At 50.0% G+C, this 17207-nt stretch overlaps 1 protein-coding gene across 7 annotated transcripts in view; it reads left to right on the top strand.

Moving 5' to 3' along the window:
- The window catches only part of Fife (regulating synaptic membrane exocytosis protein fife), a 174872-nt gene that overhangs the window by 50512 nt on the left and 107153 nt on the right, over positions 1–17207 (top strand). For all 7 annotated transcript variants that reach the window (XM_025300137.1, XM_025300134.1, XM_011143115.3 and 4 more), the window contains one exon: positions 15467–15578. In XM_025300137.1, the coding sequence (XP_025155922.1) occupies positions 15467–15578 (112 nt within the window). The remainder of the gene's footprint in view (positions 1–15466; positions 15579–17207) is intronic.

The following is a 17207-nucleotide window of genomic DNA, read 5'->3' as shown; positions in this document are numbered from 1 at the left end:
GGAAGCCGAAACACTCCGAGTGCTCTCCGAGGTCACATCCCGAGAGGTGAAAATCCGCCGGGAAGTCGCGTGCGCGAAGGTGGCTCGATGCCTACACTCGCATACTCGCGGTCGTAATGAGATGTAAAAGCGCGCGGTCATAGCGAATGAATTGTAGCGAAAATCCGCCGTAATTACGTCGCCGACGATCGGTCGTCGGATAGAGTCGGGATCAGAAAATTCCGATAATCGATAGATCCTGTCCGGAGTACGCGCGATGTTTAACGCCGGCCTGGTTATATCCTCGCGGATGGCCACAGCGCATCGAATATTCAACAGTTGGAATCGATCCGGTCGCGAAAAGGGAAGCACCTGAAATCTACCGGGTGGATCTGACCTGCCGGGCCAGAGGAGGCAGGATCGCGAGAGGACACGGCCCGGCTCGGGTCGCTCCTGAGATCAGTGTCAACGCCGAGCTTTTATCCGTGCAAATCGCCCGTCGTGAGTTCTACCAGCCACACTGGAATTGTAGATTCGCCCTAACACGATATTTCCATTCTCTTGATCAAAGAAAACGCCGTTCATTCGCCGTTTTCGCTCACCATCGTGGCTAATCCCGGCCGCTCGAGCGACTGTTCAAATTGGCCCGTTTCAGCGCTACGACGTTACCGCGAGTAACACCACGATACAATGAAAGTTGCACACCGTGGCATTGAATAATTGCAACCGATAGTCTTGAATGTTAACGCCGTGTCATCGGCGCGCCGCACAGTGGGGCCAGATGATATTCTTTGGTTCAAAATTCTCTAGAGACTTGAATTTCCAACCGATCATCGATGATCACCGGCGATGACCAATGGATGAGGTGAGGTCCTCGGAATAAATTCCGATGAGATCTGTCTTGCCAAAATTAAAAAAAAAAATTTTGTTCTCCAATTACTAGCCCCAAGAGAGAAAAAATTATCGAAAAAATTAAACGCGAGAAACTCGTGAAATACTCATTATTCGACACTTATTTCTATCTAATAGCGTATTCAGCGGATTGAAACTATGAAACCAATCAACAGACACCTCGAGATTTATCGATCTTGAAGCAGAAACCCATTAACTCAAAACTCATATGCCCAAAATACAAAAACATCAAATACAGACCCGTTAAGCACAAAAGCGAGGGATTTTGAGTACTTAAGACCATCAACCTAAGAATCTATCAAACCGAGGACTTTCTAGCTCGTGGATGCGTGAAGCCGTATATACGTATTAAGAGTCCCAAATAGTCCAAGAACCCAATCCAGCCATAGCTCGAGATCCTAATAATACTCGACGTTGAATATTCAGCTATAAAACATTAAGTTCGAGCCTCGAAATTTTTAAGACAAACCCGAAACCCATGAATTCTGAACAGACAATTTTTTCAAAATTTCGGCTAGACAGATCTCTTTGGAATTTATTCAGGATCAACCTCATCCGTTGGTGTCGATGATCGGTTGGAAATTCAGGTTTCTAGAGAATTTTGAACCGAAAAATGTCATCTGGCGCCGGCGCGATTGCAAGTTTCGCGATCGATGTTGGACGTGACGTCGAACGACGGTTTCGTTAGATTGACGTTAGATTCTGCGATTTTCCCCGCGCACTTTCGCGACCTGGCAGACAGAATAAGACGTGACGCCTCTCTCTCTTTTCCTCTCCCTCTTCCTCACTCTCCCCTCGTCATTATATTAATAAATTAATATGATTTCTCAAGAGACTTTTATCAGCGCGCTCTGTGAATGTCCGTCGCGAAAGAGATTAATTCAATTTATCGTTGAAAAATAAGCTCGCTCCTAACAACCTCGGGGAACGTCAGACGCCGATTTGTCTCCAACTTTTTCTAGTTATTTTTAATGTCAAAATATAAAGAAATCTGTCATCATTTTTAGCTTAAATTAATTTTTTCAATTTCTTCGAAGTTTCTGAAGTTCTTTGTTCGATTTCTTGTTCATTTTTTGCCAGATTTTGACGTTAAAATGAACCCACAGCTTGTTTGCTGGATAGTGAGCCGAAAGATTACCCAACGTCGAATGTAGCACAAAACTAAACACTTTTACAACAATGACGTCAGCCATATTAGATCCGCCATTTTGAATTTTACAAAATGATTCTGATTGATAATCGGCGATCTGTGTGTGCAAGTTTCAACAAATCAGATATATATATTTTTAAGAAATATTGTTTTAAATATAAAATAGTATACTTGTGCAAAACTTGAAAAATTTCGAAAAAATTGAAAAGATTAATTTAAGCTAAAAATGATAACGGATTTCTTCATATTTTGACATAAAAAATAACTATAAAAAATTGGAAACAAATCGGCGTTTGACGTTCCCCGAGGTTCACTTGTAAGATTTCGTTGTAAAAGTGCTGGAGAAAGATAAGAACCTGACATGCTCTCGCGACACGTGTACGTCGTGACACACGGATCACGACGCGTCCTTGAGCCTTTTTGCACGTAAACTTAATCGCGCGTAGTCGGCATTTCTTTGTATCAACGTGCGTGTATATGTATGTGGCTGTGCCCTCCTCCCCTTCTCCCCCCCCCCGCTCCTTTCTGCCTTTTTCTCTCTTCAGGGTGGAAAATCTCTTTGTACCGCGCTTTTCCAAAGGCGGCTCGGGCACGTCGAGATGAAAGCTTTTGCACGGTTCTTCGTAACCAGCAACGCTGGAAATGTTTATACGCCGGTTCCTCTTTGCCTCCTTCGATGCTCTCGGTGTTACGGCAGCTTTGGAACGTCCGGGCGGTATCATCTCCGCCGCGCGTTTCCTCCCTTCTCGCTTTTATCCCTCTTATTTACATCAATAAGAGGACAGAGACGAATATCCGGCATGATGAATCCGTTTCGTTTCTGCTCTCGCGCGACGATCCTTCAATTTTGCCAGAATTTTAATCGCTCCGCGAGACAATTACGCTGCACATCGGCTTCCCAATTTGTTCCTTTCCTTTCTCCCTGAAAAAAAAAAACAGCCGTCTTCGCCGTCCCGCTTGTCCACCTCTTCTTTCGACCGTTTCTTCCCTCCGTCCGCCCGTCTGTCTGTCTCGCTCGCGCGCATTCCTCGGTATTATGCATCGGGCGAGAGGCGGCACCGCCGGCGAAACGCTTCCCCTACCGTAATAATTTCGTCTCTAGCGCTTCTTTTTGCAGCCCAACGTTCGCGCTAGACCATTTCCGGGCTTCACGGAGAATTCGCAGCGGCTTTCTCGTCCGAACGTTATTACTCACGGTGTGCAAGAAACGCGCGAATGTTTCGCCGCAACGTTGCGCGCGCGCTCTTTGTTTCCGGCTTATAATAGAGAAATTTTTTATTCGTATAAGACATATACTTTCTACGTAAACAACGAGTTTTTCTATTCCGTACGAATTGCTCTCGTTCCAAACGAGTTTGTCGTCCGGTAGAAAAAAATGCAGAGAAGGGGAGAGGGGGAGAGCGAGGAGAAGCGGGAGAGAAGAATTCGATTTGTTCGTATTCCATTTTTAGAAATATCGAGGAGCGTCGCGCGTTGGCGTTTCCACTTTTTTACGATCGCGCTCCTCTTCGTCCTTTTTCATTTTCGTCGCGCGAGTAAGAGCGGCTGGATGCTCCAACCGGGAGAGAGAGAGAGAGAGAGAGAGAGAGAGAGAGAGAGAGAGAGAGAGAGAGAGAGAGAGAGAGAGAGAGAGAGAGAGAGAGAGAGAGAGAGAGATGCCACGCCAACATCTATTCGGACGGTCGTTTCGAAATTTATCGAACCCACGGCGCCCGTTTATTTATTTGTTCCCCGATGGTCTCAATATTCGGCAACAGCCTTGTAAAGATCGATCGCGATATGGCGATTCATCTTTCACGTCGCCGCCGGCGGATTCTTCTCGAGCAGCGTCGCGTTCCGTTCATCGCGCGTGGTCGTGGCGCCGCTGGAAATCACATCGGCGCGAAACCGCAGGGCGCACATCCCGCACACACCCGCATCCCGTCGGTTGATGCTGCGAGTTAATATTTATAACAGCGCGCGCGAGAATACACGGCGCGGCGTGTGCACGAGAGGCGAGGCATTCCCTTTTCAGCCGGGTTGAGAGATCGATCGTTAATGCGCGACGAACGCGAAACGCGAAAGCACCCGGGAGAGAGAACTCGATATTCCTTCCGTGGACCGTGGCGGAGGTGATATTTTCCGCGATACGTGCGTGCATGCGTGCGCGCGCGCGCTGCGATCTCTCGACAACGAAAATATTATTTTAATATTTTCCGCGCCACATGTACTACATCGCGAATAATGCGAACGACGAGCTCCGGCGAAATGGGCGAGCTGCGGCCGGCATGTTTTATTCGGCGCGCTTTCCGCTCGCGACGCGCCCGGAGCAAGTCGCGCGGACGCTGCGGAAAAATCGCGGATGAAGCGAGATGTCTCTCGTCCGGGCTTTTTCGGAGCCGCTGAAGGTATCTCTCGTTGCCCCCCCCCTCCCGTTTCCTGCCCTCCACAGTACGCTCCGTGAATATTCTCGCGCTAACGGAGAACGACTCTGTCGCGCAGTCGTTTGTTACCCCGCGCTTCTCTCTAACCGCGTTCGCGGCTGATTCCGCGCCGAAATTCTCGAGCGACGTCGCAAAGTCGCGTATATCAGCGCCGAGGCGGCACGTAATCTTGTTAAAAGCGCGTCGCGCCCTCGCGCCTTTATCCGCGTTCTCGCGCGAGACCGCAACTTTTCCCACGCTCTTGCACCCGCCTCCCCTTCCCGACGGAGCCACTAAATCTTCTCGCCGGCGCAGATCGCCGGCGAATCCGCCGTAAGCAAACTTTTATTAACAAACTTTCTCTATAAAGCTCGACGCTATCGGCGCTAACGAATCCCGAGGAGGCCGCGGACTGTCATTTCCAGCGCGGGCGTCAGCAGCGCGGAAGGACGCGATAGAGGAGAGGCGGTCCGGTCCGGTCGCCTTGGGAAAAAAGTCGCGGACGTTTCGCGCGATGCGCGCTCGCAAACGCGCGGAAGCCGGTGACGCAAGCAGCTCCAGCGAAATTTTCCGCTGACGCGCGCGCTTCCTCGCCGGCCGGCGTCGAGAGGCGAAGGTCGGATTTTTCGCGACTTTTCCGCTCTCCGTTCTACGCTCAAGTCAAGTAGAAATACGCGAGGTGGAAATTGTGTGGAAAAGGCACCGTACGCGCGGGCGACGGCAGTCCGGAAATGATAAGCACGCCCGATAAGGTGTCTCCGAATGGAAGCGCGCTCACCAATTTATTCTCGCGAATGTCGCGTTCTCGTGACGCCCGGCGTTTCCTCGTTCTCAAGCTCGCCGTCGCCTTCAACAGCGACCAGTCATTTCCGACTTCCTCGCCGTTTACTCTTGCGTGCGCGAGCGCGTATACGCGACATATCGCGACTTTATCCTCCCTGATCGTTTTCGAAATGGTGAGACCGCGAAACTGGAGGAAGCGATCCTTCTCATTCGATTTATCGTTGCTTCACACTCGCGGAGGAAAGCGACAGTTTGTGCAGCACGATAGATATTTTCGCGGAGAGAATAAAAATATTGATACGTAATAACAGCGACAGTTTTGCCGAGCATTTCTCGCGTTGTTATTGTTATACTTGTGAGAATTAATAAATTGATATCTTCGCGCGCTTATCGCAGCTCAAGCACCTGTCGACGTTACATAATTCGCGTCGTTACACGAATCGGCGTCTCAACGCGCTTGCGGTGATACTCGTCCGAGTGCCAGTCAGTTCGAACCGACGTGCTTCGGATCGATGTCGTTACTCGACCTTTAAATCGCCGGCATTCTTAACCCCTTTCGCGGCAGAGCAAAATTCAGTAAAATGCACTGAAACCGCCCCAAAAAAATGACGGGGCGGATTTTTTCAATAATTTGTATAATTCAGTTCTTCTGGTCGCTGAAGCCGAATTTGAGGTCAAAATTCAAAATGGCGGATCGAATATAGCGACTAAAATGTTTAGAAATGCTTAATATTATAAATAGAAGTAATTGGTCATTTCTCAAGTCACTAAATTAACGATTTTTATATAAAATCGCTCTTAACGCTCTTGCTGCTCGCTGCGAACTGACTCGTTCGCTGCTCGCTCTTCGTCGTACATCCTCTGTTTTTTGGTACTACCGGACACTCGGATTCCTTTAGGCGCTGCGATCAAACGACGCCGAACGTCGCGCGAAATACATTGATGACGCCGCTGTCCTGTTCAAACGACGCCGATCCCTCCGTCGGACGCCGCGGTCTCTTCTCAGTTTCTCCCTCTCACCCTTTCTCACTCTCACACATCCCGTGTGTGAAAAAAAAATTTACAATTTTCCGACATTTTAATTTGATTATAGTGTTTTTTTTCTATTAACAAATTATAAAAAACCAAGTTCGTAATCAGCGACCCAAAAGATACTTGATAAAAATTCTACAACAATAGTTATTACACTTAAAATTCAATACAACACGAAAGTCTGATCTGGACGCACCGGTGCGTCCGTGCCACGGAAGAGGTTAATTTAGGAGACTTTCCGGAATGATCTTCCGGAATTACATTCTCTCGCCGGAACGCAGCGCGGCGGGATCAAGACGCGACGCCGGGAAAAATCTTTTACGCGCCATTTGCAATTCCCTCTTATACTCCAGGGTGTCTATCTCCAGGGGGGACTATCGCGCACTCCGAACTATCAGCCGGCTCGTATCCCCGTCGAGATCGCTATTGCGCGGGGATTTTCTAGAACGCACTCGTCACCCGTTTCCCCGCCCGGCCTTCGCGGCTCGAATTCGACGAGCAATTTCATTAACGCTTATTTTCTATTACGTCGTGCGGTAACCAGGCAGCTGACCTTTTCCTTGATTCACCGGAGATGCAATTACCCGCGCTACGTGTTTCTCTGCGGATCTCCGCAGGAGCTATATGGGCTTTCAGTCCGTCGTGAAAGACGACCGCGGGGATGAGGCGTGTCGTCGCGTTGCGCTTCGCCGCGGAAATATAAGGAGCGGAGCGCGAAATTTTATCAGGCGATCCCGCATCGATGAATAAATCAGACTCGCACTGGCGAAGACACGCCAGTGTCCGCGGCCATACATACGGCGGCATTGACTGCTTCTCGCTGAAATTTGCGAAAGGTGGAAGACGAGAGAAACGATCGCGCGATGAAACGAGCTCGGCGTGACGACGCGAGTTTACCGACGCGAGCTGTCCTTTTCAGCCGCGGAGGACACGACGACATTGTCGATTGCCCTTGATTCCCCGGATCGATTTCCTCTTGAAAGCGCGTTCGAGGTGAGGAAATAGAAAATTAGTCGGCCGATTTCGGTCGGCCGACGGGGAAGATCATCTCGTCGGCGATCGCGGAGCGACTTTTCGCGTAGGAGAGAAAAAGCTTGAAAGAAACACGATCGGCTCACAGCTACAGAAGAACTTACGTTTCACCCCCTCGCCTCGCCCTTCGGGCGTCCTACGCCTATGCAGAGCTTCGCTTCTTTTCCGCGGGGTGCACGTGCGAAATCGACACGAACCTCGTAGTAGCCTCGCGAATTCAACATTTGCGCGCAACCGGGCGTGTTGACATTTGAGAGACTCGGATTATTATTGCGAAGCAAATCGAAAGATCGCGGCGACAGGATCGCGCTTCGCCGTCGGACATGCTCGAAAGTTCACTAGCACGGGTAAGCGAGGTAACGATCAGGTCGCAGCTTTACGAGGCTCCCGTTGCCGCCATAAAGTCGACAGGTGTCAAAGCGAGCTTAAAAGCCGGGCCGCGCCGACGACGTGACGCGCGACTGCTCGCGTTATTAACGCGTGTTAGCCGCTACCTTTGTCGCCGCGATTCGTTCGGCTGCTAATTAATTTATCGATTTAATTAGATTCACACAGAGTTAGTCTTCGCGTGTGCGTGCGCACAGAAAGTTGTTTCCTCGTTGATGCCGGCGCACGACGGCCGCCACCTCCGGCGCGGAACGAATCGTCAGGCGCGTGCGAGTCCCGGCAACGTAATTTCGCAGCCATCAATATCGCGTTTCCGCTTCCCTGTCTCACTTCGCGCCCTTTGTACCTTAATGACGGCTTTGAAAAATGGAAGGAAATGAGGGGCGCGAACCTCGAGACAGTAACTAACGCGACTCGCGTGAGGCGCATTATTTATGATAATGTTCCGTATGAACCTTGCGAGCGTATATGCCAAACTTTTATTAATCGTCGGAGTTAAAATATTCTTTTCCTCCTCGTTCTCTCACTCTCTCTCTCTCTCTCTCTCTCTCTGTTTGTATTACTTGGTTTTCATGCCTGCCACGTATTCGCGCGTTGTTGCGAATTATAATGACTTCGGCGGTGTAAATAAAGCCTTCCGGGCGGAGAAGTTGCGGAAGATTTACGACGCGACATTTATTCGCAAGTAATGCACCCCGGATTAATGTTCCGCAAACTGTGCGCTCAACTCCTGCAGTCTTTGCGAATTTTCCTCTCCGGCCATCCTCTCGCGTTTCTCGATAGACCATCGTCGACGGACACAAGCGGCACATGATTTTTTGATCAGCCGCGCGACGCTTACGCTGCTAAAATATTACTCAGCAGCAGCGAGTATTACTGTTTAACGCTCGCGATAAAACACCGCTCACGGCTGCATTACTTATCACGGTTATCGCTTTAAACAAACGGTATTTCAACCTACCGCGCCGGTCAGTAACTCGGCTCCGTCGGCAGCGGAGCCGCATTGCCGAGAAAAATGCCCGTTTAGGAAACTCCAAGTTAGGAAACATTGCGCTATTATACGCGGCGGAGCATTTTTAATGGCGGACTTTGCATAAAAATAGCGACGGAAGCTTTGCGTTGACCAGAGAAGCGAGAGAGAGAGAGAGAGAGAGAGAGGGGGGGAGAGGAGCGAGAGAGAAAACACAAACTTTTACGATTACGGTCTCGAGAACTTTGCTCATTTGTGCCAAAACCTTTGTAACAATTAAAGCAAATGGCACCGTTCCTGGTCTTATACAATTAGTGATTTTGAAAAAGCAAGCAGTCAACCCAGTTTCACTGTCAAAAATATCCCCAGAGAAAGAGAGAGACCTAGGGAGAGACGCGGGGTGTGGGAGGGAAGAAGCGGAGAGAAATTAGGCGGATAAATCGACGACGACTCGAAGTTCCGAACTGAGAGCGACGCGACTTCCTTTTTTCCCCTTATACGCTCGCTCCGAAGAAAAGCGCCCCGTAGAAAGTACTCGCGCATTCTCGACGAGTCGTGGCATTTTCCGGACGTCTTATTGGAGCGGAGGAAGCCATTTGGTGGTCGTGCTCTTTGAATATACGTCGGAAAGATTTCCGATAAATCGCACAAGGGCAGCCCGTCGCGCGTCGCGCGTATGTGGACTCGCTTTCCCGGTCGAGTCGAGCGTCATCCGTCACTCGATCGATCACCGCGACGCGGGAAATGCCGCGTATTAGACTCGTTTATGGCCCCTTATCATTTATCTCACGGTTATCTTCTGTCTTATCGCGCCTTTATAACCCCCGTATTCCGATCTTATCGACGCGAGTCGTAAAAAAAAAAACCGCGCCGTGTCGCGTCGTAACGCCGCTCGTATCTCGTATCGACGCGCTTTTTACGCCGACTTTGTTTCATCTGCACGTTGTAAAACGACAGGCAAGCAAGCGGATACAGCTGTTAGACGTTTATGAAATTTTTACCGGAGGAAACCGCCCTGAAAACGTCGTCCGTGCGTCGCATGGAAAGGATTTAGTTCACGTGACGAGTCGACACGTACACGATTTCCTTGCACACCTACTCCACATTGAACAGACCTTCGATTTGTCGCGTCGAGATGTAAATAACTTGCAACCGGCTGCAAGTAATTTCCCAATTGACGCGCGAGCTGGCAACGGTAAATAAAGAGCACCTCCGGCGAAACGTGCGCTCGTTCTTATTTGCCAACGAGCGCGGCCACCGCTGGCGCGATTTTCGTGTGCGAAATGAATGCTTAATTAACTGCAGTTTGAACGCGCTGGTCGGCCACGCCGCGCCGCGCCGCGCCGTCGCGAGATTTAATTCCCGCCGGGACAACTCGCGCGGCCATCTTCATTCGCCATTTCGCTCGCTTTTGCCCGTCGCGGATTTTCCTTGCGCGCGCTCTCGTCGTAATACGGTTATCTATCACGGCTGTGGCGCGGCCGATAAGTCGGCCGGACGCGAGCGCGACAGTTCCCGCGAGTGTCTAGGCAAACACGGGCGCACCGCCATTTTCATTTATCACGCGATTAGACTTCAGCCGCGACGTCGTAAATCCCGCGTTATACACACGTACGTGTGTGCGGATTGTGCGAGTCATCCATTTAGATTACATTTAGCCGCGCGCTGCATTCGACCGCACGTCGGAAAGCGTTCAGAAGCGATACACGTTATTCTCACGAGCGCGCACCGCGTCCTAGCGTTGATCCAAAGTTCCGACGTGTGTTTCGCGCCAAATTAAAATATCTGTAAGTCAATTTTCGCGAGATTTCAGAGCGACGGCGGCGAATTTTACGTTTGCGCGGAAGAGCGTCAGCTCTCTTCGTGCGAAAATTTCCCGCCTCTTCTTACTATGTCATCGAATCTATAATGTCTGAGCGACTCTCGAAAGCCAATTCTTTTCTCTATAATTATATTTCTCCGGGCGGGAAATGGTGCGCGTGCGCAAGAGAGAAAGAGAGAGAGAGAGAGAGAGAGAGAGAGAGAGAGAGAGAGAGAGAGAGAGAGAGAGGCTCACAATAGATAAATTCATGTTGAGTCTACGTATAAAGACGCGGCCCGCATCAGCCTGGAAATTTGAGCGGAAGCGGCCGCGGGAAGCCCAGGAGATCTCGCAGAATCTTTTTCCACGTCTCGAGTAGACACCCTGTTAGAGGACGGAAATGAATTTCTAGAAACGCGCATAAAGAAGGGTTATCGCGTCGGTGAGAAATGTTCCGTGCAGGCGCAAATGCGCGAGACCATCCAAGGAGAAATCCGGTCGTCTCCGGATATTTCGCGATTATTTGTCACAAACGGGGGCGATAATGTTCGCAGTCGGACGATTGTTGCAATTTACGGCAGCTCGCACCTTCGCGTTCTGTTTCCCGGCCGGCGCTGCGGACGATGTAAAATACGGAGATATCGTCGCCGATTAAATTCAGCCAGCTGCCGACGACGACTGCAGCCGCCAGCGCGCTGCAACGACAATCGAACTCGGCCACCGGTTTACCCGTGTCATAACGTTTACTAATGCGACACGTGTTATCGGTAATGGCGACGGTTGTTCGACAGCCAGCAGCGTCGAGTGTGTAAATGTTGAGACGAGCGAGTTTCAGCGCCGGTGCGCGCATGATCGCGGATTAATTAGAGATGCGGCGGTGAGCGACGTAAAGCGAACACGCCGATGTAACTCTCTCTCTCTCTCTCTCTCTCTTTCTCTCTTTGCAATTTATTCGCTCTCGATACGACTGCGAATTGAGATTCACAACGGTGAGACTCTACCTGCGGCTGTGAACAATCTTCAACGATTCGCAAGAGAATTCGGAAGGAACTTCTGCTCGTCCTTGTTATATTATTTATTTGTTTGATTTTGGTGAAAGAGTTTTATTATCGCTCGACTGAAATTCAATTTGCAACGTTATGCGCTGTTTGTTTCATTTCAAGGGAAAAGTTGATTTATAGATCTCTGATGGGCGGGGGGGGGGGGAGGGGGTGCAGCTTTCAGCTCTGTTGAAACGTCTCTTCGCGAGTATTCCACTTTTTCTATTTGTCATCGCGATTTGCAGTGACAAGTCCGAAGCGACCATTAGATGTTGGACAAACTCGCCGTTACTTCCCGGAGGCAGAATTCTGACGGCTCTCGGCTTTCCCGGAGAATACCATCGCCAAGAGCCAAGAGCGATATCAGCTGGAACAGCCGATGAACACGCATCGCAGCGTGCAATATCCCTGCGCGCAAGATTTGCAATTCATATATATCAATCACGGCGAACGCGCGCGCGTATATCTCCGGAATACGCCAAGAGCGCGCGAGCAAATTTGATATTACCACAATAGGGAGATATTTATCGGCAAACACACATCCAAGATTGAAATATTCATCACGCTAATTACGAATCATATCCGCCGGTGGATTCCCCTCGCGTTCGCGAGCGGAGATGCGTACCTCTTCGAGTTATCGCGCGGAATCGCAAAAGCGACCCCCCCTCTCCCTCTCCTCGGAGAAGCGTGTGATTTGGTCGCTGCGCTATTAGTTACCACGGGCGACGAGATATTTGCCGTATATGTACAGATGAAGCATGCATATGCAACGTCGGGAAATACGACAGCTATATAGCGCGACGACTTACATGCACGCCGCAAGGACGGAGCGCAAGGAACGACGAGAGGTCCTCCATATGCAAGGGCCGCGCTGATCTGTGAAATGATGCCAGGCAGGCAGGCAGGCAGGCAGGCAGGCAGGCAGGAAGGGAGGAAGGAAGGAAGGAAGGAAGGAAGGAAGGTCGGAGAGACCGCGAGTCGTCATGCATTTAATATTCCCAATGTGTACATGCAGCTACATTCCATCAGCGAGCGCGCGCGCTCGCAGGATCAAATCACGAGGGCGTCCGCCGGCTGTTTCCGACCGACTGGAACGGCTCCAGCACGCGGAGTCGCGCATTATGTCGAGCTCTCGACGTGCCGAATAGTACAGCAGCTGTTCGCGGGGCAGGGGGGAGGGAGGGCTATGCACGTGGGGTAAGAGTGAAGTACGATCGGGAGCCAAAGGAAGAGAGCGAAGGGGAGGAGAAGGCAGAGGAATTGGCAATCGACCAGATGTGGCGCAATTTACATCTCGATTACGAGATTGGCTTTCGTACGGACTCGCTTGTATCTGCAAGGATATTTATCGTCGCCCTCTATGTGTCAAAGGTCACCGCGGCGATCGAAGTCCGGGGAAAATTCGCAATTTTGACTGGCTGGTGCTTCGCGGGGGAGTCGCGGTGCGCGGGTCGGAAATTGCTCCTTTTTGTTTTCACGGTGCGCGGTGGCGAGGGGAAGGGAGAAGGAAGAGGGAGAGGGAGGAAAATTGAATTTTACAGTTCCATATCTTCGGTTGCGCTCCGCGATACACCTACCCGACTAGAAATTTTGATCAGGTTCACCTAACATTGATAAGGAGCTAATAGGGTGAACGAAAGGTAATCCTAAGTAAGTCAGTCCTTATAATGTTCTAACGACAAATGAGTAAGCAAGACCTTTATAAGGTTATAATGATTAGGTCCACATTAGGACCTTAGTGTATCAACCTAGTGTATGATATAATATAATTCAGTTAATCTTATTCATTATACCTAATGATGATTTGCATTATCAAGTTTTAACAAAAAAAATTTGTGGGTGTCATTTGCAAGTATAAAGATGTCTGCATTGTTGAAAAAACACTTCGGATCACTTGAATATATTTTTAAAATGCTACAGAAACTATCCTTTTTTTAGTAGTTAATAAATAGTTGTAAAATTAACGTGACATGCAACTTTTCTCTTTAACACTACTTTATGTCTTGTCACTTTGTGATACTTTACGATCTTATGATATTCATTTTATGTTTCTTTTCCGAAACATTTTACAAATATGCTCAAGCGATGGTAAAATATTATGTCATGCAAATATCTTTTTATTTGGAAATGACATGAAAGAATTCTCAGCGTGTCACTTCGTATTTCTAATATCATCATCCAATATAGTCGTGGCGAGTAATCAGGAGCCATAATTTGAGAACAAAAAAAACGTAATAAGGATTTCATAAGGTAACTCAATAAGAACCTGACTATAAATCCTTACTAAGGTCCTGATATCCACGCTGCGTCACATGACTTACTAGGACCCGATAGTATTACTTACCTTATTGGGACCTGATGTCCAAATGAGGTTAACCTGATCAGGACCGTGGGATAAATTTCTAGTCGGGTAGGAGTCTCTCTCAGCGTAAAACGCGGGAACCGTGGAACTCTTTCTCCTCGGTTCTCCTGAAGGAAAACAGAGCGTAATCGATCGTCCGCCCGAACGATGTTAAACATATAAGAATTTATTGCATTTTCTGCTGCTCGGTTTATTAAATTTTGCGCGCAGCTAGATATATACCGCGGCGCGGCGCGGCGCGGCGTGGCGCTGCGTTGCATCCTCGCCGGGAGAATTGTCGGTTCGGCGGGCTAATTGGCCGCTCCGAATTTTACAGCGAATTTCCAAACAACCGCGAAAATTGCTCCCAGTATGCGCGGCGTGATAAAATCGCCGGGAGAGAGTTTTGAGAAATGAAATTGCCGAAACGCCAGAACACCAGCGACCAGCCAGCGTCGCTAACTCACTCCCCGCGCGTTTTGCATAAAAGAATTCGCGCGTAGATCCTCCCTCGCTTTTTTCTACTCCTCGCCCTTGTCGAGAGAAATCTTGCCACTCCGATGTTGAATGTAGGCAGACCGCAGCGGCGGCTCTTGATTAAAATCTCCGAGTCTCCGGGGCTCGGAGTCGAGCCCCATGGCGATAATTCTTGCGAAGTAACGCAATGAAGCGCTCTAATGAAACGTAACCCGAAGTGTCGCGTGTTTACCTTCAATTTTAGCGAGTTTTCGCTCGCACGGCGGAAAGTATTTCAACTTCTCGTGACCTCCTCGTAGACTGTGAGCGGTTTCATTTGTCATCGTGCGATCACGACAACGGAGTTCGAGAACGTCGCCGCGATGCGCGCGGCTGGTATTACGCAGGTCGAACATTAACTAATTAATATGTCGGTCGGATCTCACGTAGACACATTTAGATATGCGTGCCGTTCTCCGCCGCTACTGTTGCTATTAACATTCGGCCAGTTGCTTCGCAAACTCGTGTCCCTTGTTTTCGCTCTTATTTCGGTCGGTCGTATTTTCCCGGAGAGCTCGCTCGTGCCGCGCACGAGGTACTTGTAATTATTCATGCGCCGACGAAGAATTTATCGTAGGCAGACGATCTCGGCAGTTTGCATTCAACGTGACGTTTTTCAAAGCCGACAAGTGAGCGGGGCAAAACGTTTTTGATACGAGAACATGTAATTACGGTGCGAACACGCACGCATGGACGAAACGATTAGCGTGAAATCTAACTTAACGATTAAACGAGATGTACGCTGTAGAAATCGTACAGTCGTAGAAAAAATTGACCAATGTCGATTATTCCCCTTGCGGTCCAAGAACAATAAATTATCATTAGCCAATTGTTTCTTACAACCTAACGACTGAGGACGGCTTCTACCGTAGATCTCCCCCTTTAGTGTTCACTGCGACAAGTTTCAGCCCTACGTGCGAAAATCGGCGGTAGCCGCTGATGTAAAGTGTACACAACGAGTTAGCACATGCTCACGAAATGCTCGCACACCACTGGCTAATTAATTAACTTATGTGTAATTAATCCCACGTTAATTCCAGGATTTGTCTCAGGATAAATACGCGTATACTTCATCGTGCCGTGAGACGGCTTGCTTATTTCGCTGAAATATGTGCTTGCAGATGGTAACGACACAACCGGAAGCCGGCGCATCAGGCTCGGTTACGCCGGAGGAGGGCGGCAAGACTCTCAGCAAGTTTTGGCAGTTGGGTAACATCATAGCGACGGGAAACGGTAGGTTGCACTCTCTTTTCGCATGCCGTCGCTTAACAGACTCGTCGTCGTTCACGTTACACGCGCAATTACGATCCGCCGCGTGTTCGCAACGATCGAACCTCGTGTTGTTATTAGCTCTCCCCCCCGCCCCTCCCTGTTGCCACCTCGGCGGCGACGGGGACACTGCAATTACAGCGGAAAACTCCACGTCGAGATCTTGTTCGGAAGCCATTATTAGGGAACAAACTTCCTCCTCGAGCGCGACCTCGTTCTGTATTTCCTAACGTGCCGCGGGAGCGGCGGCGGTACTTTACGTACTTTACAAGACATTAACGGTCGAGTCGCAGTTGGCGCGCCTCGTAAAACGCGTTTGGAACTCACTCGCGCCGAAACAATCGTACAATCTCACGCGCCATATTCCGCCCGGTGATCTCTTTTTGCCGCGTCGCGTCCGCTTTCGTTCACGAAGATTTTGCACACGGGCTGTGTCGCGCGGCTCTCTCTCTCTCTCTCTCTCTCTCTCTCTCTCTCTCTCTCTCTCTCTCTCTCTCTCTCTCCCTCTCGCCTCTATTCTACTCTACTCTCTTCCTCGCGACCAGCTCGATCGCGAGTGGAGACCGCGATTGTAACATGCGTCACGACATTGCGCAATTTCGTCCTTCTTACCCGGCAGAGGAGTCTTTCCTTTATTCGCGTGTTTTCACTTTACGACGGCCGCTTCGGCGCGCTGGACTCCACGGCCGCAGCTCGAGCCGACGGAATTTACATTCGCGCGACGTGCAAACAGAGCTTCGTGCCGGATGGCGCTTGCATAAATATCGGCGGTGTTTGTTCAATTGTAGCGCGGGGCGCGTCGGAGGAGGAGGAAACGTGCGCGTTTTATACACAGGTGTGTATACGCGGAAGTCGATGAGGTCGAGGACAGCCGTCCTCCGACCACCAGGGTGCTTCCGCACTTTTCATCAGCGAGCATTCTGCGCGCTCGAGCACGCGCACACGCGCGCATCGCTTTCCTCTCGTTTGACGACATACGCGATGGGTCGCGCGCGCGACGGGTATTAAAGGCGAAGGCGCAGGCGACTAGGTTTCCAGGCAACGCCGATCACACCTGGACGAGTGCGACTGGGAACGAAAAGGTTGCGACCGATATGAAGCTTGAGCTTCTCCCACGCACAGCCCGACGAAATTCATTATTTTCACAGACACGCTCGCGTGAGTCGTCAAGGAAGAAGGACGCGAAGGAAGACGAGGGGAGGGGACGGGGGAGAAGAGAAATATTGTACTCGTGGCGTGTATATAAATGGCAAATGAAATATGAAAAATAAATGCGGAAGAATTGAAAGATGCTTCGGAAGCGTGCTTATCGCGACGGCGACGGCACGCGGACGTGGCGAAGCGGAGCAGTAGAAAAAGCAGACGCTGGCCGGACATTTCCCAGGCGAGAGTAGAGTAGTGTATTACGAATTTAGACATTACGTCGGAGGCGGAAGTCTGCGCCAAGATTCTAACTTTAATGGCTTCCGGTGCTTCTGTTGCTCGTATTTTCCGAAGCGCGGGCTCCGCTCTGTGTGCGTGTGTGTGTGTCTGTGTGTATGCGTGTGCGCGCATGTCCGGTTACAGGTTGCGTGAAAAGTTCGCGGAGCGAAA

This window comes from Harpegnathos saltator, unplaced genomic scaffold (assembly GCF_003227715.2).
Source record: "Harpegnathos saltator strain DR-91 unplaced genomic scaffold, Hsal_v8.6 scaffold33, whole genome shotgun sequence".
Lineage (NCBI taxonomy): Eukaryota > Metazoa > Arthropoda > Insecta > Hymenoptera > Formicidae > Harpegnathos > Harpegnathos saltator.
Note: the sequence above shows the minus strand (reverse complement) of the source record. Positions and strands in the feature narration are given on the sequence as shown.